The following is a 21,515-nucleotide window of genomic DNA, read 5'->3' on the forward strand; positions in this document are numbered from 1 at the left end:
ATTGGGAAGCCAAAAACTTCATGTGACTTGATTTATTGCAGTATTCACTTTATTGCAGTGGTCTAGAACCAAACCCACAGTCTCTCCGAGGTATGCCTGTACTTTACCTTCCTTGTACTGAAATTCTCTGACTAGCTTTCTCTGAAGCAACACCAAACTATGAAACACAAAATTGCCCCAATTTTATTATTTGAGGGAGTTAACTTTGAAGCTTTCTTTAAAACTTTTCTATAATTATAATAATCAAAGAACATCATCAGTTCTAGGTCTCAGGCCAGAAAAGATACAAATAAAGCCAATCCACCATCATCTTTCATTCCCAGACATGACTTTATAAATATAAATATTTTATAAACATTTTAAAATATAGCTTCTGTCTTCTTACCTACAAGAAATTTTTCCAGAACAACTAACAAATAGTAAAATAATCTACACTCTGCTCATTCTCTACCCTTTCTTCCAATTCTCAAAGAAGTTTAACGGTAAGCAAGAAAAAAAGAAAAAGGAAAAGCATCATGAATAACCTACAAAGCACAATAATCAACCTCCACGTTATTAAAAACTGATTAGCACATCTGTAGTCACAGTCTCCTTGTGCACACAGGAAGCTGTTTCACTATGTGGAGTCATACAACCAGCCTAGGAAATGAGATAAATGACTCAGGAAGAGGGGGAGGTTTGTAAATGGATACATCAGTCAAAAACTTTAATCAAAAACCAGGAGAGAAAGCACTTTATAAGAAAGTAATATTGGAGTATCTGAAGAGCATAATTTTTTAACAAAAGAAAAGGATCATAGAGATGAATCGTAAAGGCCACCTAGTCAAAATCCTTCATTTTCCAGATGAATAAACTGAAGGCTGAGACCTAAACCATGGATTCCTTTGAAATCCACAGGCTTTCCAGAGAAGGGAATCTAGGAACCACCATAAGAAGGTAGCTTCCTCCCCAGCTGAAATTCACACTGCCTTGTATAATGAGGCAACTGAAATAAATACTGGAAAATGCCAGGAACATTATTTATACATTCTAAATAATAACTCCTACTTAGGCCTTAGGGGAGAGTACACACACCACAAGCAACTGGATCTTCTGGATTACCAAATGCCCAGGGAGCTGGCTTAGACTGCAGTGCACCCCTGGGGTGCTGACAAGGATGCAGTCACACACCTACTTGCCACTCAGAGATCGTTTCCTTTGTCGTCTTCCTTTGGCAAGTAAAAAGACCTAGAAAAAAGAAAAGCGTACGCTACAGAATTTACCATATATAGGGTCATACTTTTTAGGTTTTCCACCTGTTGTTTTCATTTTTCACAGACATGTTCTAAAAAATAATGGGTTAATAATGTTTAGAAACAATTTTTGGCTAAGAGGACCAAGAATTAATGTTTATTTGGCATAGGGATAACTTCCCTGCGCATTCTTTTTTTAAAAAATAAATTTATTTATTTATTTATGGCTGCGTTGGGTCTTTGTTTATGTGCGCGGCTTTCTCTTGTTGGGGCGAGCGGGGGCTACCATACATTGCGGTGCGCGGGCTTCTCATTGACGTGGCTTCTCTTGTTACAGAGCACGGACTCTAGGCGTGTGGGCTTCAGTAGCGCGCAGGCTCAGTAGTTGTGGCGCACAGGCTTAGCTGCTCCGCGGCATGTGGGATCTTCCTGGACCACAGCTCGAACCCGTGTGCCCTGTATTGGCAGGCGGATTCTTAACCACTGAGCCACAAGGGAAGCCCCCTGCTCATTCCTGATATTGCTCATGTGGGAAATTTAGAAGAACATTTTGATTGGCGGATCGGTGTATGTTCACACATGGTCTATAACTGCGAAGACAAATTGAAGGCCATGTGGTGATGCAGTTGCTTTTCTTAGGGGAAAGGCATTCAGGACCCAGTTGCCTAATTGGGAGTAAATCTACTTTCAAGTCATTTATAAAAACTGCTCAGATTTTACCGACTTAAGAAAAACACAAAAAAGATTTCTTACTCATTGCCATTTTACTTTTGTAAGTTAAAACAGAATAGAAAATGATCGTTAATAAATGGATCTAAATTTTTCTTGTTACTGGACTCTAAATACAAATATCCGTAAAATTCTGGACCTTCGGCTTTCCTTTGCATATCACTCTTTCATTTTTATATTGAACTCTAAATCTAAAGCCAATTTCATTCCCTTGGGATTTGGTGATGAAGTCTTATGAATGAAAACCATCAGCCAGCGGCGCTTGCTCAACTCACAGGTGATCAAGATTTTGGCAAACGCCGTTTTCTGAAGTGCAACCATTGTGTATTTTACAGAGAACAAAACAACTTACATCAGTTCTAAAATGCTACCATCATTTTTTTTGCCCTAAAATCCAAAGTTCCTTCTAGGCAAATGTACAATGTTCAACCTGCTTCTTCACTAACCGCACAAAACCTTAACACTGTACCTTTTTCCTTTTTAAAACGAAATAATAGATTTTATGTAGGGGTTTCTGACTAAAACTGAAGTACATGAATACACAGATTTTTATCTATGATTAAGAAGTTTTCAAGATTAAATTTTCACTTCAAGTACTTCCAAGTTAAATTATAAATCAGTTAAAAATGGACCATGTGGAAATAATGTAAGTGTTTTAAGGGTCCTTTTCTGTTATTTTATCAAATTACTGGAACATTGGATTTCCTAGACAAAAATACTCAAATTAACTATGTTCACGGCAGGATTAAAGAATGGTTGAATCGTCCCTAATGATTTCCTTTACCAAAAAGGGGCAACTGAGAAATGTTTAGAAAGTGAATCTAAGCTAATCAGAAGAATGAAGAAAGAAATTGCTTACAAAAATGTTTTACTGACCAAACTAGTTGTGTGTTTGAGGGAACCTGAAAGGTAGTACTTTCACATGTTTAACCTTCTCGCCCACGGTTGGGGGGGAGGAGAATCTCCCTATAGGTTACATTGCTACAAAAACACAATTGTTGCTTTTTCTGTCCTGTCCCTCATTTTTGCCCTTCGTGAGAAAAGTTCTTAAGGCTCTAGAAGATAGCTAAGATGGAAAATGGGAGTGGGTAAGAAATGTCTGGAAAACAAGCTAAGGAGTAGTGTCATCCCATGTGAGTAAAAGGAGTAGTTTGGGGCCAGAACACAAACATCCAAGACCAAGAACAAGGTAGAGAAGGGAGGTTTTGAGGAGAAGACTGATTTGGCCAGACCTGTGGAAGATGAATCCTCTAGACTAGCTCAAAGAGAGAACGAAGTAAGGAAACGCTTAGGATGCTCCAGGGATAGGTCCCCAGGGTATCAGTCAAGGTCCTGGCAGGAAACAGGTAGCAGTCAGGCTGGGTAATTTAAGATCAACAAAGGCAACACTACAAGAATGTAGACATGGCTTCAGGAAATTCACAAAGGATAGGACTACCATGGCAAAAGCCATAACCACTCCGAGGCCTGCAGGGACCGGGGGAATGATTAGAGCAGCTGGGAGGGGGTGCCTGCATGGAGAGAGCTGCCTGACTGGAGCCATGGCCTTTGAGAGGAACCAGCCAACCCACAGTAATAACCACAGAGGGCTAGGGACAAACATGCCCTCACCTCTCCCTCGTCACATCCTCTGATCTTCTGTCACTGTCTCCTCTGGCTGCATGCAGCTGAAAGCCAGGGGCAGGAGCACAGTGGAGAGAGTACCGGGAGAAGTAGATAGAAGAGTCCCAGTCTAGGGGTAAGGTCACGGTAGTGGGAATGAGAAAGCAGCAATACAGAGACAAATTTAATAGGACTTTTAGACCGATTGAATTTAGAGATGGGAAGAGAAAAGCCAAGGATGACATCACAGGTTCAAGCCTTGCTAGACTAGAATGGACGATTACATCAACTGAGCCTGTTTTTACTAACCGTTGTGTTCCCAACGCCCAGCACAACGCCTTGGTCATGAAAAACCTTCTATAAACATTTGTTGGAGGGGAAAAAAGGTGGATGGATGATGGAAGAAGCAAATTTTCAGGAAGATGATGTGTTATGTAGTCTTAGACACACTGAGTTTAGAGTATGGTAGAAGAGCCCAGCAGGTAGTTGGAGATTTGAGTCCAGAGCTCTGAAAAGGAAAGGGAGAAAGATGTACCTCTAAGAATCATCTGCACAGAAGTGGCAGCTGACACAATGAGAGTGGATGAAATGGCATAGAGAGCAGGTATAAAGAGAAAAGAAGTGGGGTCTGATGACCAAACTGGGGATCTATCTGCAATACGGGACAAAGGAAGAAAGACACGGAAAAACCAACAAAAGGAAAAGACAGTATTTACAACCTTTTGCCGTACTGTTATATTATATTCACATATATCTGCACATCCCTGGTAAGCTCTCTTTTTCTTAACACTGCACAATCTTGCCCAACATAAAGATGATACAAATGCAAGCTGGAGACCAGCACATACCTATCTGCCTCAATAAGATATTTTTTAAAGCCCCAAATCCCGGTCTTACTAGTTTTGCTCACCTTGAATCTAACAGCCAACATTAATCCCTTTTTAATTTAGAAATTAGGCTTATTCTTTCAAGCAACCATGTACTGAATACCTATTATGTATCCAGCACTATGCTCAGCAAAGTGGAAGTAAAAATCAGTCTCCAGTCATCAAGGAAATTAAAATCGACTTGGATTATAAAGAAACACTTGAGCACAAAACAATTAAAGTTCGGTTAAGAGCTGACCTATATGATTCGAACCAAATAGCATTTCATCCAGTGAGAATACCATCCAACGCCTATCGACATCTGCTCTTTTTTTTCCCCTAACTCAGAAGATTGACAAAGGAGCTAAATTCTACACAGCTGTACTTCCTATTTAAGGCCCAACCATGCCATATTGTAAATTTCTCTTAACCTTTCTTTCTTCCCCACTGTTCCGTAAGGTCTTGATAATCTTTGTATCTAGTGTCTCAAACATGGTAGTCATTCAAATGTTTGTTAAATGAATGAATGAATCAGAAGCTAAGCCAAGCCCAGAACAGCCGTATCAGTGTCCTTAACACCCTCCTATGGCAAATCCCAAAAGCTTTAAGGGTCAAGGAAGTTACCTAATATGACCTTTGACCTGGCCTTGGCCCCATGGGATGATTGGTATTAAAGACTTGGTGTTGAGTGTTAAGACAAAGGCTCAGAAAAACCCCAGCAAATCTTAAAATGCTTTTAGAAAAGAGGAAGAAAGAATATTAGAGCCCAATTCCTGAGGCATGAAATGTGCTCACTAAATGTTCGATGAGTGAATGAACAAAGGAGAGCTGAGGAAAGCCAATGAGCTCAAGAAGAGACCAAACTCAGGGGGGCAGGTGTGATAGGTGGGGCTGTATCTAAAGCCCTCTCTAGCTGACACTCAACTGAATCTATTTCCTAACTAACGGCTATTATGTCCATTTCTATGGATTAATTCTCCAGCTAACCCCTTCTTCACTAATCCCAACTTCCCATTAAAGGAAAACAAATCCTGTAAACCACACAATCATCAGTGCCTCCTACACTGGACTGTACATATTCATCACCTAGCTATTTTGTTAAAATGAAGGTTTTGAATCATTACATCTGGGGTGAGGCCAGAGATTCTGCATCTCTAACGAGTTCCCAGGTGATGCTATACTGCAGGTCAACAGACCACACTTTTCCAGCATCAAGAGCCTACAAGAAATTGCAGAGAATATGTATGTAGTCTTAAAGTCACAGTTAAGATACCTCCTGCTCCCACACTTCCTAGTTGTAAAATCTTAGACAAGTCATCTTACTGAGCCTGCCTTTGGAATATGGTGCTTACTATGTACCAGGAACTAATGCCGCAAATTTATCAACTTATGAATAGGACTTAAGTTAAACAACCTGTCCAATGTGGATACAATAAACTCAGATCTTATTCTAGGAGTTTGATTCAAGAACCTGGTGCTCAGGGCTTCCCTGGTGGCGCAGTGGTTAACAATCTGCCTGCCAATGCACGGGACATGGGTTCGAGCCCTGGTCTGGGAAGATCCCACATGCCGCGGAGCAACTAGGCCCGTGAGCCGCAACTACTGAGCCTGCGCGTCTGGAGCCTGTGCTCCGCAACGGGAGAGGCCCGCGCACCGCGATGAAGAGTGGCCCCCGCTCGCCACAGCTGGAGAAAGCCCTAGCGCAGAAACGAAGACCCAACACAGCCAAAAATAAATATAAATAAATAAATTTAAAAAAAAAAGAACCTGGTGCTTAATCACTGTATAAGATTGCCTTTTCAGCATAGCTCCCAGAGCCATTATGAAGATTAAATAATAATTGGTACTTAGCTCACATTATTGAGCACTCATAGGCTCCAGACCTCTGTGTAAGCTCCCTTGGGAGCATATTAACTCATTTATCTTCATGGCAGCCCTAAGAGGCAGGTACTATTAGTATCCCCATGGTACAGGTTTTAAAATAGGCCCAAAGAAGTTAAACAGCTGAAGGTCAAACACTAGTGCAGTCAAGGTCGGAATCCAGGCAGTCTCATGGCAGAGCCCGGCGCTCTTCTGCCACAAGCCAGCAGAGGATGCAGCCCAGGGCTCCGGGGACCAGATATCAGCTCGCCCACTCAGGGCGGTCTAACTACCAGGTCCGCTCACTCCCAGAGCAAACCAAGCCCTCGTCTACACGTAGCTTTACATACATCTGTGGGAAGTGTCTTTCTCGGCCCACACGCCGGACCCCCATGAACAGGTCAGGGTTCTGGCGAAAAATAATTTGTCAAGTCCTAAGAAGAGCTGATTGGCTAAACACCTTAAGAACTGACTTACACTTAAACTGTAACACAGTCGCTCCGGGACCCCCTTAATCTGCGGTCCCCAAAACGTGCACCGCAGTCTGGGCTCCGCGCGCCTACTCCGCCTACATCCGGGCTCGAGCCCAAGGGCCGCCTCTAATCCCATTTGCTCTCCAACACCGCCCTCTGCCGGCCTTTCCTTGGGTCGCCGGCATTGTGAGTCCCTTCCGGGTGTCCCGGAAGCGGAGCTTTCTCTTCCGGGACGAGCGTCTGGGCGACCGCACGTGGTTGTAGTGCCGGGGCTTGAACCTAGCTGGCAGAGAAGTGATTGCAACTGTCTCCCAGAGAGAGGGAGCCGAGCCGGAGCCATGGAGGGCCAGAGCGTGGAGGAGCTGCTGGCAAAGGCGGAGCGGGACGAGGCAGAGAAGCTGCAGCGCATCACGGTGCACAAGGAACTGGAGCTGGAGTTCGACCTGGGTAACCTGCTGGCCTCGGACCGGAACCCTCCGACCGGGCTGCGGCACGCGGGACCCACGCAGGAGGCCGAGCTGCGGGCCCTGGCGCGGGACAACACGCAGCTGCTCATCAACCAGCTGTGGCAGCTGCCCACCGATCGTGTGGAGGAGGCGCTGGTGGCGCGGCTGCCGGAGCCCACCACTCGTCTGCCGCGCGAGAAGCCGGTGCCCCGGCCGCGGCCGCTTACACGCTGGCAGCAGTTTGCGCGCCTCAAGGGCATCCGTCCCAAGAAGAAGACCAATCTGGTGTGGGACGAGGGGAGCGGCCAGTGGCGCCGCCGCTGGGGCTACCAGCGCGCCCGCGACGACACCAAGGAATGGTTGATCGAGGTGCCCGGGAATGCCGACCCCATGGAGGACCAGTTCGCCAAGCGCATTCAGGCTAAGAAGGAACGGGTGGCCAAGAACGAGCTGAACCGGCTGCGTAACCTGGCCCGCGCGCACAAGAGGCAGCTGCCCAGCGCGGCCGGCCTGCACCCTACCGGACACCAGAGTAAGGAGGAGCTGGGCCGCGCCGTGCAGGTGGCCAAGGTCTCCACCGCCTCTGTGGGGCGCTTCCAGGAGCGCCTGCCCAAGGAGAAGGCGCCCCGGGTCTCTGGAAAGAAGAGGAAGTTTCAGCCTCTTTTCGGGGACTTTGCAGCCGAGAAAAAGAGCCAGTTGGAGATGCTGCGAATAATGAACAGCAAGAAGCCTCAGTTGGACGTTACGAGGGCCACCAATAAGCAGATGAGGGAGGAGGACCAGGAAGAGGCGGCTAAGAGGAGGAAAATGAGTCAGAAGGGCAAGAGAAAGGGGGGCCGACAGGGTCCTGGGGGTAAGAGGAAAGGGGGCCCGCCCAGCCAAGGAGGGACGAGGAAAGGGGGCCCACCCAGCCAAGGAGGGAAGAGGAAAGGGGGCTTGGGAGGCAAGATGAATTCCGGGCGGCCTGGCTTGAGTGGCAAGGGAAAAGGAGGGCAACACCAAGGAGGAAAGAGGAGGAAGTAAATTTCACCCTCGGACCTGCTTGTAAACCAAGAACTGTACTTGATGTTAAGTTCTAGGTACAGTAGGGGGATGCAGAAGATGGGGCCGCTGCCTGCATCGAGCTTCAGGTTAAAGGGCTAGGCTTGCCTTCCCCTGAAGATGGTTGTAAATGTTTGATTCGACAAATTAATGCATTTCCCACAACTAAAACTTTTGCTGGAGATTAAAGGATGTATTTAAGGACATACGAATTAGGGAAAGAATTTGTGGAAACTAGGAGTGAGTTCTGCTTTTAAACAGCCATTTTTTTTTTTCTCTTTAAACTTTGGATGGGGTGTAAGGGAGAGAGCTGGTCATATTTCAGAGACTTTTAATAGATTGGTTTCTGCATTATTTTGATAACAAGCTTGTGTATTTATCAAAGGAGGGAGACAGGTTACATTTTCAGAACTGTTGTAAAGGTTATTTAATAGAACTGTCTGTGTGTAATGTTGCCTTTAACTTTTTGGCTACTGGTACAAATCTTAAGTAAAGCTTGTGACCTGGATACCTGGCATAGATTATTTTCATTTACTTTCTAGAAAGCATAGCAGCTAAATTATGATTTCAGCGAGACCACTTTTATTAGAAAAGCTCATACTTCTTTTGGTATCAGATATAATATTGAAAGTGTAGTACAACTGGTGCCTCTTTCAACACTGAAAACATTAATTTGCTGTAAATGATAAACTGGGGCTTCACTAAATAATAGTAATAATCCTCATTAATCCTAATTTTATACTTAAATCTTTATCAACATCTATGTCCCCAGTTTTTTTTAAAGCTTCAGGTAGGTCTGTTTGGGGAAGAGAGAAAGAAACAAAGTCCTTACTTGGAACATTACCTTTTGATACATTTGTCAAATTGACCTGAACTGGTTTGATTAGGAGGTGAAATGTTTACAGCTATTCTGGGTCTCTTTCCCTAATTGATATCAGTAACTCACCTTCGTAAAAATATATATCTCCTGAAAAGGATTCATAGTACATCTAGAATGGGGGGCGGTAGTGCTTTTTTGCTGCTGTTATAGGTCTGGGGAGCCACTCTACTCTTGCTTTTTGGTCTGACAATTGATAGGAAATTAAAATTGAGAGATCGTTTGTCTCATTTTTTCAGTGTTGTCTCTTTATAAGTTACTTTTAGAAATTGCTAGGAAAGAAAAGATTAATTCAGATTTCATAATAGGTTACTAAAACACAGATGTTCAATTGTTACTGTCTTAAAATACTTTGTGATAAAGTTAACTTTGCCATCATTGATCATTGTTTCCACTGGGACCTGGAAACTTGGAGCTGCTAATCCCTGGCCCTCCCTCCCCACATAACCGTGGAAACTTTTTAACTACTGATAAAACCATTTAATGGGTATCCTGAACAACTTCATCAAAAGCCAAACCATTCATAGACCATTTAACACCTTTTAAATTCTTCTCAACTGTCGGGTATTTTTTGTTGTTGTTACTGTTTTGTTTGGGAATTTTTCTGGCTTTCGTTTTGTGACTTGATCTAGCAGTTGGACACAATACTGGCCTTGTAAAAAAAAAAAGAAAGAAAGACCCTCGGGCTTTTTGCAAAGTTCTTGTTTACCGTTAAAACAAATTTAAATGCAGTGTCTTACTTTATTCCGAAAATACTCTGAGAAGCCAAAATAGCATTTTAAAGGAGTCAGAGTGGAAAAAGAATGCCCTTGTTTCTCCCTTTCCCCACGTCCCCGACTTGTGAAATGGAGCGTTTTATATAGAGACTTAGGAAAGTACCCCAAATCCCTACGGAGCAGTTACCTGTGTGGCAATTTCAAAGGTGGATGGTGAGACTTTGCAGCTGGGGCACTCGTAGTTCCGACTGGTGGGAAAATGGTCCTCCGCCAAGGGCCGTCGCTGGCGCCGGAGACCGCGGCGCGGGTGGGCGGGCGCGGCGGGGGTGGGCGGAGGAGAGGCGGCGGCCGGGATTGGCCGGCGGCGGAGGGGGCGGGGCCGCGGAGAGGAGCACTCCGCGCAGCCATGGCCGCTCCTCGCGACAGAGTAGCGCACTTGCTGAGGCAACTGCAACGCGCAGCGTGAGTGCGGGCGGCGCGGGCTGGCGGGCAGGGGATCGGAGGGTGCGGCCGAGCCCACGCAGCCCCCGGGGAGCAACCCGCCCGGGCCGGCACGTTCTTCTTCGTGTCACTTTTGAGAATTTGGGGACCGCGTACCGCAGTGCGCGGCGGCCTGGACGGCGCTGTGTGCCAAGCAGCCAAACCGCCAAGCGCGGCGCGGTGAGGCTGCTATTCCTCTGCCTGATCTGCAGGTTAGGAAAGTAAGGCCCAGAGAGGAGAGCGCCTGGTCCCAGATCTACGCAGGCAGCGGAGAGCTTGGAACAGTGACCCAGAGAAATGCATGTATCCAATCAACACATATGTATCGGGTGTATGTAATGTGCCCAAAACTATTCTAGGTGCCGGGGATACAAAGACGAAAGACTCTGCAGCAAAGTCTAGCAGGGAATTGCATGAGGGGACAGGAGTGAAACGGGCCTCTGCAGAATGCAGCGGACAGAGGGTGTAGGAGAAAGAGAGGGATGAGAGAAATCACCAGGAGCTTGACTCCCTGGCATGTACAGGGCAGTCAGGGTATTAAACGTTATGACACGTCTGACTCGCCCTCCAGAAATGCCGGGTACATAGTAGCTGCCTGATAAATACTAGTTGAATGTGCAGGTGCACAAGTCCTCCTGGGAACACATGGGGAAAACATGAGCTAACAGGTGGAGATAAATAGGGGGAAAGGAGGGGACTAGAGAGGAATTTCAGGCAAAGGGAAGAGCAACACCAGAGGCAAAAGCCGTAGTTCCAGGATCTAAAAGTAGCTAAAGACTGGACCTACCTTTATAGGAGGACATGAGGAAAGAAAAAACAGATGGCGAAAGACCATGAATTAGAAAATAGCCAAATTTACTGGGCACTTACCAAGCACAGGGCGCTGTCCTACACACTTTACATGTACTACTACTAATAACTCTAATCCTTACGACAACGCTATGCCAAGCTGTCTTATTATCCTCCTATTACAGATAAAGAAATAAAGGCATGGAGAAAAATAATTTGCCCAGTGTCATACACTAAGCAAGTGGCACACCCATAATCTGGACCCAGGTGTTCTGGCTTCACTGTCCTTGTTCTCAGTCCTATGCTAAGGAATTTTAATTGTGTCCTGTAGATAATAGGAAGCTGTTGAAGCAATAGTCCTCACTGTGAAACATACTCTTTGAGATGCCCCATGAAAAAAAGAATCCCATGGCCAAATAAGTTTGGGAAACTAACCAACTGCTGCATCACCCTATGGAGAGTCAGGATATACGTCAGCACACGAAGGGCCCTGAGAACTCCTGCAGGGAAGAAAAAAAAAAAAAGTTTAGCTGTATTTAAACTCTTTGTTCCAAACCTGTGTCATCACAGAGCTCTTTATCAAGCAACCCCATTCATATCCCTTGGAACCAATGTCACGTAGAACATGTTTTTGGAATAGCTGCATGCAAAGGAGTGTGGCATGATTAGAATTAAGTTGAAGCTTTCTGGTGGCAGTGGAGAGGAAAGACGAGGTAATTGTCAGGCTCCAGCTAAAAGGCACCAAGGAGCGGCAGTGGGTACAAGAGGGTAGATGTAAGAGATATTGAGATGCAAGAAAAATTGGTTAGAATCAGCAGGATTTTGTATCTGATTAGTGAGACAGGAGAAGTGGAGGTTTCTGGCTGGGGCATCGGTAAACAGTGGGGCCATTTACCAATGTAGGGACTGTAAACTTTAGGAGGAAGATGATAATCATTTTGAGTTGGACATGCCTCAGGTACATCCAGGTGAAGACCCCGAGCAGGTAACTGAATACATTGTTCTGGAGCTCAGGAGCGAGTTGGAAGCACACCCATATATAGAGGGCAGTTGACACCACAGATGTAGAAGCAAAGGCCTTGACAAACTGTATTCCTAGAAGAAAAGGGCTGAGGATGAAGTCCTGGGGAGCATTACTGTATGGTGCTTTGTTCTGTGCATTTTTTTTTTTTTTAATCCCATGTAGAAAGAGAGAGATTGCAGGTAAAAATCTTGGAAAATTGGGAAATGGTATCACTGGGCCCACGTTTTGCCCGGGGAAAGTCTGCCGGAGCTGAGGTGAAGCTGTGCCCACCTGCTTTGGACAGGGCAGCACTCCAGCTTCCTAAGAGACAACTCCCTCCACCCCAGGGCAGCCCACCACTCAGTCCACACACACGGCAGCTGTGCTGACAGCCAGCTGCTCTGGCCTCATTTCCATTACCTGCTGGCCTCTTTAGGCACTTGGATTTGCACTCTGACTGCCGGAAAAGGAACCAGCATTAAAGGATAGGAGGTGTGACCAAAGAGGTGAGAGGAAGGAAGGGAAGGAGGGAAGGACAGTTTGCAGTGGTCTCATCCCCGGGGTACCACAGGGAACCAAACAGCCTAACATCCATGGGGCTTAAGTGTGTGCGTGTGTCGTTGGGGGGGGGGGGCGGGGGGGCCAGGCAGGGCAGATAATAAACAATAAACTAGTAAGTAAAACTTAGAGTATATTTGATGCAGATAGGTACTAAAGAGAAAGCGAAAGCAAGGGGGGATGGGGTGTTGGGGGAGAGGATGCAATTGTAAAGAAGACAGAGAAAACCTCAACTACTAGTTTCCTGAGACTGCTGTAACCAATTACCACGAACTTAGTGGCTTAAAACAACACACATTTATTATCTTACAGTTCTGGAGTTCAGAAGTCCAAAATCAGTTTTCCTGGGCCCAAATCAAGGTGTCGGCAGGGCCACATTCCCTTCAGAGGCTCTAGGGCAGAGTCCATTATCTTGCTGTTAACAACTTCTAGAGCTGCAGCGCCTGCATTCCTTTGCTGGTGGCCCCTTCGTCCATCTTCACAGCCAGCAATGTAGCACCTCGCTTCAGCGGTCACATTGCCTTCTTCTGTGTCAAATCTCCCTCTGCCTCTTTCTTAGAAGGACACTGTGATTACCTTTAGGGCCCACTCAGAGAATCTAGGGTAATCTCTCCATCTCAAGATCCTTAACACATCTGCAGAGTCCCTCTTGCCACACAAAGTAATGTTGACAGGGTCCAGGGATTAGGACCAGAACAGCTTTTGGGCTCAGCTCAGCACACTCACTGGAGAAGTAACTGTTGCAGAAGGACCAGTGAAAGGAGGGCGCAAACCACGTGGCTCTCTGGGGAGGCATCTGGAGGTGCAGCATGCCTGGCATGGTTTCAGAACAAGGTGTCTGGATCAGACTGAGCGAGAAGGAGATGAGGCCAGAGACACGGTGGGCATGTCGGGGTGGCCAAGGATGACCCTAAGGTTTTTTGGCCTAAACAACCAAAGTTGAAGTTGTCATTAAGCTGGGATAACGAAGAGGCTTTGAGGGGAAGACCAGGAGCTGAGTCTCATGGAAAATGTGAGATGTCTAATAGACATTCAAGTGACGATGTCGAGTAGGAAGTTGATTCTGGAGTTCAGGAGAGAGGTCTAAACAGAAAGATTAAAGTGGGAGTCATCAACATAGAAGGTGATCAAGGCCATGGGACCAGGTGAGGTCACTCAGGGAGTGAGTGTGGAAAGAAAAGAGAAGGATCTACGGGCTGAACGCTGGGACCCTCCAGCATTTAGAGTCAAGAGTGTGAAAAGAAACTAGGCCAGGAGCAGCCAGTGCAGTAAGAAGAAAACCAGGGAACTGTGTCCTGGAAACCAAGGGAAGAAAGTATTTCCAGGGAGGAGGGAGGGAACGGGAGGATGCAAATGACAGGTCTGAACTGAGAACTGAGTGGTGTATTAGCACCGAGGGGAGGGCATTAGTGACCTGGTAAGTTTGTCAGTGGAGTCATGGGGCAAAGGCTCATTGGAAGATGTTCCAGAGAGAATGGGAGAAGAGAAATTGGAGAGAGCAGGTGTAGTCGGCTGAAGGGAAGGGGGCAGGCAGGGGCAACAGTGGGAAAGGGAAGGGGGACAAGAGGAAGTTGTTGGATGATGGTTGATATAATATGCGGAAGTCAACATTTTCGTACTGATGGATAAGATTTGGGGAGAGGGGGATTTTGATGACGCACGAGAGGAAAGGAAGAACTGTTGGTAGTGATGTTTTGAGTCACTGAGCAGGGCTGACGTTTAGTGCACAGGGGAGAGGTTGGCCTTTGCTAAGAGCGTGGCCAGTTTATTAATGATACCAGGAGGGAAGCCAGAATAATCGTGCCAGAGCCAGATGGTGGGTAGATAAGAGCCTTGCTCTAACCCTGCGGATTTCAGGGGGCCAAGGATGCGTGGGAGAAAAGAAAATGGAGTCAGTGGTTGTAGGCGAAGAGGAGAGAACCAGAGGTGAGCAAGCAAGCCAGAGGGGTTAAGAGGTTGAGAGTTTTAAGCATGAAACTCTTAAATATGATGACAAGGATCAAGTAAGGGGGAAGGCTAGGACATACAGAACAGATGGAGGTCCCAAGAAGGCAAGAGGGGGTGGGATTCAGACCACAACTAAGGAGTAGGAATGATGAATTGAGGTAGCCTGAAAACTTGAAAAATATATAATAAAAAGAGAAGGGGGGATGGGTGGAAGGAAGCCTGTGCTCCCACGGTCCTTCGTGTTGGATAGCTTCAAGTTTGGATTTTTCCTTCCCTTTGAGTCTCCTTTCTTGTCCTGGAGGAGCGTAAAGCAGGGAAAGACCTCAAAAGCAGTGCCTTGTGAAGGACAACGCCAGGGCCTTGCCTAATGCCGGTTTCCCTGCGGGAGCCGGCATATGGCTCAGACCCGCCGGGATGCTCTTGGGAAACAATTCCACGTGGCGTTCTCAGCCGTGCCCACCAGATGGCAGCCTCGGCTCATGGTGGCGCTCACACCCGCCCACGCCCGTTTTCACTTAATTCACAATTTTTGAGATCTTGACCGTCATTGAGTTTAACCCTTTTCCTTCCTTCCCCCTTTCCCCTCTCAGATGTGTTCATTCTAAGTTTGCAGGCGGGGGCTTCCCTGGTGGCGCAGTGGTTGAGAATCTGCCTGCCAATTCAGGAGACACGGGTTCGAGCCCTGGTCTGGGAAGATCCCACATGCCGCGGAGCAAATGGGCCCGTGAGCCACAACTACTGAGCCTGCGCGTCTGCAGCTTGTGCTCCGCAACGAGAGCCCGCGATAGTGAGAGGCCCGCGCACTGCTGTGAAGAGTGGCCCCCGCTCGCCGCAACTAGAGAAAGCCCTCGCACAGTAACGAAGACCCAACACAGCCAAAAAAATAAATAAATTTATAAGTTTGCAGGCGGGGGGCAGGGCGGTGGTATGCACGCACGTACCTACTGGACCCACCAGGACAGGGTCCCCTGGGCAACAGAGAAACGTAAACCCTTTTGCGAGGCTCAATCGGACGGCGAACAGCAGGAAGAGAAGCCGGAGAAGGGACCGTCCAAGAAATCGGAGGCGACCAGGACAGGAAGGGATACGGAGGTCAAGGGAGGGAAAGTCTCGAAAGAGGAGGACATGGGAAATCCGTAGAGGAGCGGACTGAGAACTGAGCCGGGGTGAGGGATTCGGCGAGAAGAAGGTGACAGGTGTGACAGTAGGTGTGACAGTAATTTATGCGGACCCGGAGGGTGGGGCCGGGGAGGGGACGAGCAGGCGGAGCTGAGAAGGGACGGAGGCGCGAGTTGGTGGGTGACCAGGGTGGCCTGCAGGCCCACCGAGGGCTACGGAGGAAACGGCCCAAAGCCTGTTGGAAGAAAAACGAAACACCCTGAAGACAATGGGAAAATAACACGGAAAGCTCCGGGGGAGAAGGATGGGGGGGATGAGGTGCGAGTAGTTAACACTGGGTCAATTTGGCCAAAGCTCCTAACCTAGGAAGAGCTGAGACCCCATCTTTTTGGGGGGGCTTAAACAATAGAAATTTATTTTTCCACAAATCCGGAAGCTAGAAGTCTGAGATCAAGGTGTCAGCGGGGTTGGTTTCTTCTGAGGTCTCTCTCCTTGGCTTGTAGATGGCCGTCTTCTCTCTGTGCCTTCACACGATCTTCCTCTGTGTATGCCTTGCGTTATATGAGATTCCATCTTGCTAGCAGGTTCGCTCTGGAGACTCTCCTTGCTGACTTGATGAAGTAAGTGGCCTTGCTGGCCCATGAATCCCAGGTGCCATCTAGGAACGGAGGGCAGTCTCCAGTGGACAGCCAGCAAAAAGCCAAGGTCTCAGTCCTATCGCTCTCCGCGCCGGTTCCTCAGGTCCCCCGGAGTCGCCAGAATGGGTTTGCGAGTTGCTGCGTACATGTAGGTCCCGAGGCGGCAGCGGCCGCCGGGAATAAACCCGATGAAGCCGGGAAGCGGACAGAAGTCTTTTGGGAGAGCGCGCAGCGAGGCCTCGGGTGCCTGGCCGGAGAGGCCCTCGGGCGATGCCGGAGGGAGTCCAGCGCCCGCCCCGGGGCCTCGCCTGGCCTGCCGGTGGGGACGGGGGCGGGGGACCCTTCCTTAAACCTTCCTGTAGCCCCAGAGCGCTCATCCCAGCTCCCCGCAGTCTAACTATAGCTTCAATAATTCGTGGAAGAACGATCCTACAATGCTGGAAAGACTCCGAGTCAACTTTTTTGTCCATGGTGATTTCTGGCTTTTTCTATCGTGGGGTGTTTGCTGTAGCTACTACTTTGATAGCCTCTTAAGACCAGAATGCAACGTGTGTTACTTTAAGGCTTCTTATATTCTGGTTTTCTGGTTTCACGCTACTCTTTCTTTTCGTTTCCCTAGATGCCAGTGCCCAAGTCATTCTCATACTTACTCCCAAGGTAAGAGTACATTTTGTGTTTAGCCACAATTTCAGTTTCCACTGTTGGCAAGACGTTTGGGCAAAGTGTAAAGTAAGAGAATCAAGGCATGTGATAGGAAGACTGGTGAAAATTTTCACTTGAAATTGGTAGTATGTAGTTCTAATTATACTATCTCAGCTGAATGTATGCTACTGATTATGTTTTTGGCTCAAATATATATTTAATGCTATTTACAATGTCTTTCTCTTTTAAACAGAATTATTTGCCAAAGCGAAAAGTGGTGACACAAATAGGATTTTAGGGTTGTCTGAGTTCATCAAACAGAATTAATCAAGATGAAATCTTTGAAAGGTTCTAATACATCCCCAAAAAAGAGTCTGAAGAACAATGTGGTTCCCAGAAGGAAAAAATTTGTTTGGATCAATTTTTTAAATAACACTCTATTTCTTAATAATTAAAAATGACAAAAGTTTTCAGTTCCTACAAACATCTTAATTCTTACCAGCTCCATTGTCCACAGAGCAGTGGGCAGCTCATTGTAGCTTCAACGTGTCCTCAGAATGTCACATGAATTATACTGACACAAAAACAGATTTCACCTCTTAGGAGAAAAGGTCAAATCTAAACAGTGGTAAGGGATGGAAGGGAGGGGCCTGCCCACACAGGATCCTAAGCAGAAACTCACAAAGAAGCCTGTTGGGATTAGAACAGATAGAGTAACTAACTGAGGGCTTTTTCCTGCCTAGAGAGTGACTCATCCTTCAGGACCAGCCAAGGGACCCCACCGCACCCCAGTCATTAACAGCCATCCACTAAGCAGAAGCATGCCGTGCCTTCCAGGCCCTCATGGACACATGCAGAATTTTGTCTTCAGCTGATTTTCTGCAATTCTTAATTGGTTTCAACAAAGAATCAGTAATTTTCCTATTTGGGGCTATAAAATTAGTAATTTACAGAAAGATAATCTCAGTGTTTTCTAGGATCCAATTTATGTCTTTTCCTAAATTTTAGTAACAGGAGTAATAGATTATTTCTTTAAAGCCTGTTGAGATCAAAGAAATTTGGATTATGATTAAGGATACCCTTGCCAAAGGTAGATTTTGGTCCCGCTGTGGTCTCTTTGTCTTGTAAAAAAAAAAAAAAAAATGGTAGTAAAAATTGTTCTGTACACATTTTTCAATCTTACGACTGGTCAAGACTGATAAAAATAAGTAGATGAAAACAAAGATAAAACCCACTAAGTAGAGCCCTCTTATTGTTCCAATATAACAGAAAATCATTTTTGCCATAACCTGATATTTTGTAAAGAAATATCAGTTTATAAAAATTTTTAAATTTCCCAAAGAAAACTAAATAGTTTACATGTATAAGCTTGAGAAATATAAATATCTCACTGTGATAAGTACCCCCCATAGAGAAAATCTTAACTTAAATTATCACAGTTGCTATAAGAAGTGTAAGCAGGACTCTAATTAATGAATTTACTAATAGTTGTTCTCTAATAATAATTGAATTGAGTCTAGAGGATTTTTTTCTAGTGGATTTTTACACATTATGTTTTCAAAAGTATATTTTAATTTCAACGGAGAAAAGATTTTAAGTAACTTTATTTTCACACGATCTGCATCAAGCTAGCCTTACATTCTCTTAAAATGCAGGTTTTAATTTTAATCTAATAGGCAACAATGAAACCTGAAAAATGTATTTTAGGTAAGGCTTCAAGGGAAATGTTTATATTCACTGCTGAAAACCCAATTCACTATCAAATGACAATATTTTTGCTCTGTTTTTGAGGCCTACTCTGATGCTAATTTTTACATTTCTAGCTCCTGGACTTTCACCTTCTGGGAAAACAACAGATTATGCCTTTGAGGTAGATTTAATCATTCATTCTTTCTTTTATGAATGACTTGAAAAAAGTACAATCAGAGTATTTTGCTAATGCATTATTATCTCATTTGAAGTCTGTTATTAATAGATGTTCCCTAACCTTATTATTTGATCAGCACCTATTTAGCAAAGTACTTTGTCAGGATAATGGAATATAAATCTTCTGATAACACGAGTAACGTGTAGAATACTGTTTTCTGTACAGCCATTAAAATAGAGCAAATTCCCAGTTCTACGAACTCTCCAACTTATATGTTGTATGATAAATCTTCTTTAGTTTTGTAATTATAACAACCTCAAAAGAGGTTCAAATAATCGGTTGAAGCAAGAATAACGGAACAGTTAATTCCGATGAATTTTTATCATACTGTAATTACATAATTATTTGTATAAATCCCTGTCTCCTCCTAGTTCAGGGGTCATAAATTAAAATGTGACCAGAGGCCTGACAGTTAGTCATTCCAGCAGCAGGCTGGGGGAGGATGGTGCTGAGTTTGCTGAGAGCACAGGCCCATCTCAAGGGTGCAGCCTGCCCTCAGCCCCCTGTGATTGCAGCCACACTGGAATGCAGCCCGGTGCTGCCCGATTATTCAAGAGAGATAGAAATCCAGATGGTCACATTGCTTTTTATTTTTAATTAGATAATAAGACTTATTATCGAAGCCAAGAAAAAAAAAAAAAGAGAAGAAGAAATTTAAACATAACATCGATCAAACAAAACATGTCTTCAGGCCAAAAGCGACCCATCATGCATTGGTATAAAAGCTCTTCTCTCAGCTGTAAACGTTATGAGGCCATGTTTCTCTTGTTCATAGTTGTGTTACCAGAGCCTAGCACATGCCTGGAACATAGCAGATACTCAGTAGTGTTGGTTGGATGGGAGGATGGATGGATGGATGGATACACGCATGCAAGGGTGGTTGGACAGATGAATGGTTGGAGGAGTGAATGAAGGCACTAAAAATACACAAAGATAACAATATTTACATTGGAAAATAAGATATTTGTTCATTTACGTGTGGAGGCAAGAAGAGGCAAGCATTTCAAGCTGAGGGAACAATTGAGAGATTATGATATATTTGGGAAAAAATACATAATTCCAGTGTGACTGGAGCCAACGTTTGCTTAAAGAAGTATGATGAGTGTGAGGCCAGATGCGATGACCTAGAAGGCCATGCTGGGGAGTATATACTTTATTCTCTAGACAATGGGGAACCATTTCAGGGTTTTAGAAATGAAATGACCAACTCTCTAAACACCCATCACCTAAATCTTTTCTTTATTTTCAGATGGCTGTTTCAAATATTAGATATGGAGCAGAAGTTACAAAGGAAGTGGGCATGGCAAGTATTTAAGATTTCTACAGTCTTCTACTATAAATGCTACTTTTATTTTATTTTATTTAGGCTTTTTAAAAAACATATTTATTTATTTGGTTGTGCCGGGTCTTAGTTGCAGCATACGGGCTCCTTAGTTGTGGCATGCGAACTCTTAGTTGCAGCATGCATGTGGGATCTAGTTCCCTAACCAGGGATCGAACCCAGGCCCCCTGCATTGGGAGTGCGGAGTCTCATCCACTGAGCCACCAGGTAAGTCCCTGTATGTTTTAAAACAAGTACAAATTGACAGCAGTTGAGTCTTTTGTTTTGGACTCAATGTTAAGTTTGCCAGAAGTATCTATTACATTTCTAGTGTAATCAAACCTAACTCATACATTATTTTTGTTATTGTAGGACCTACAAAACATGGGTGCTAAAAATGTTTGTCTGATGACAGACAAGAACCTCTCCCAACTCCCTCCTGTACAGACAGTGATGGATTCCTTCGTGAAGAATGGCATAAACTTTAAGGTTTATGATAATGTGAGGGTGGAACCAACCGATAGAAGGTATTCTTTGATTGTCGTTAAATTTACTCTAAGCAGAAGCCAACACATACCAGTGTGGATTGAAACTTGCCCCAGGCCTTATTTAATGGCACGGCAATTTATTTCTAAAAAACCCGACATATGGCCTTTATTTTCCCTTCTCCAAGCTTCATGGAAGCTATTGAATTTGCCAGAAGGGGAGCTTTTGATGCCTACGTGGCCATAGGTGGCGGCTCCACCATAGACACCTGCAAAGCCGCTAATCTGTATGCATCCAGCCCTGACTCTGATTTCCTGGACTACGTCAACGCCCCCATTGGGAAGGGAAAGCCTGTGACTGCGCCTCTTAAGCCTCTGATTGCAGGTAAAGACTGTTTGTCTCTTTTATTTTGCAACTGGCAAAAGGCCTCAGGAAAGACACAAGGCAGTAATTTTTGGGTGTATGTTTTCCAAAGTTTCCTGATTTCTTCATTTCCATATAGTACCTTGTTTGGAGATCGAAACAGAGAGCAATTCATTCATGTTTAAAATTCTGATTTTCATTATTGCACAGACAGAGAAAATTTGGGTCAGTAGTAGGAAAGTTTGCAGAGTTAAGCTATGAAGTCACTATGTGGAAGAGAAGGGAAGGCCATCGTCTATAGATTATTAGATCCTCCTGTGGGCAGGTTGGTCTTCTGAGCCCCTCTCGGTTTTGTCCCACTTTGCCAGCCACTGTGGAGTTTAAGGGGAACGTTCCCTTT

The 21,515-nt window shown here is 45.3% G+C and overlaps 2 protein-coding genes and 1 long non-coding RNA gene across 14 annotated transcripts in view; 2 read left to right on the forward strand and 1 right to left on the reverse strand.

Moving 5' to 3' along the window:
* Positions 1-6,850, reverse strand: part of LOC137751588 (uncharacterized) — a 90,961-nt gene extending 84,111 nt beyond the window's left edge. Inside the window, exons 1-2 of the long non-coding RNA XR_011070875.1 lie at positions 6,767-6,850; positions 1,171-1,227 (exon numbers count right to left, since the gene is read on the reverse strand). This is a non-coding gene — a long non-coding RNA (uncharacterized lncRNA). The remainder of the gene's footprint in view (positions 1-1,170; positions 1,228-6,766) is intronic.
* Positions 6,851-7,000: 150 nt separating this feature from the next.
* On the forward strand, positions 7,001-9,356 carry RRS1 (ribosome biogenesis regulator 1 homolog). The gene has a single exon (XM_068525579.1). It carries the CDS (start codon positions 7,101-7,103, stop codon positions 8,229-8,231), a length of 1,131 nt encoding a protein of 376 aa, XP_068381680.1. The 5' UTR covers positions 7,001-7,100; the 3' UTR covers positions 8,232-9,356.
* An 880-nt stretch (positions 9,357-10,236) lies between these two features.
* The window catches only part of ADHFE1 (alcohol dehydrogenase iron containing 1), a 33,848-nt gene continuing 22,569 nt past the window's right edge, over positions 10,237-21,515 (forward strand). For 4 of the 12 annotated variants that reach the window (XR_011070756.1, XM_068525815.1, XM_068525821.1 and 1 more), the window contains exons 1-6: positions 10,237-10,304; positions 16,996-17,033; positions 18,842-18,888; positions 20,195-20,248; positions 20,639-20,793; positions 20,940-21,136. Coding sequence is in view for 11 of the 12 variants with exons in the window: in XM_068525815.1 (XP_068381916.1) it covers positions 10,249-10,304; positions 16,996-17,033; positions 18,842-18,888; positions 20,195-20,248; positions 20,639-20,793; positions 20,940-21,136 (547 nt within the window). In the remaining variant the exon portion in view is untranslated. Of the gene's footprint in view, positions 10,305-11,832; positions 12,097-15,251; positions 15,828-16,338; positions 16,359-16,649; positions 16,848-16,995; positions 17,034-17,761; positions 17,931-18,841; positions 18,889-20,194; positions 20,249-20,357; positions 20,495-20,638; positions 20,794-20,939; positions 21,137-21,515 lie in introns of those variants that run through there. The other 8 variants (XM_068525819.1, XM_068525820.1, XM_068525825.1 and 5 more) reach the window with 8 other exon arrangements.

The sequence above is a fragment of the Eschrichtius robustus genome, chromosome 17 (genome assembly GCF_028021215.1).
Source record: "Eschrichtius robustus isolate mEscRob2 chromosome 17, mEscRob2.pri, whole genome shotgun sequence".
NCBI lineage: Eukaryota > Metazoa > Chordata > Mammalia > Artiodactyla > Eschrichtiidae > Eschrichtius > Eschrichtius robustus.

What these genes read in the sequence shown, in the direction of transcription:
- RRS1 (XM_068525579.1), top strand. Translation starts at nt 7,101, where the DNA reads ATGGAGGGCCAGAGCGTGGAGGAGCTGCTGGCAAAGGCGGAGCGGGAC.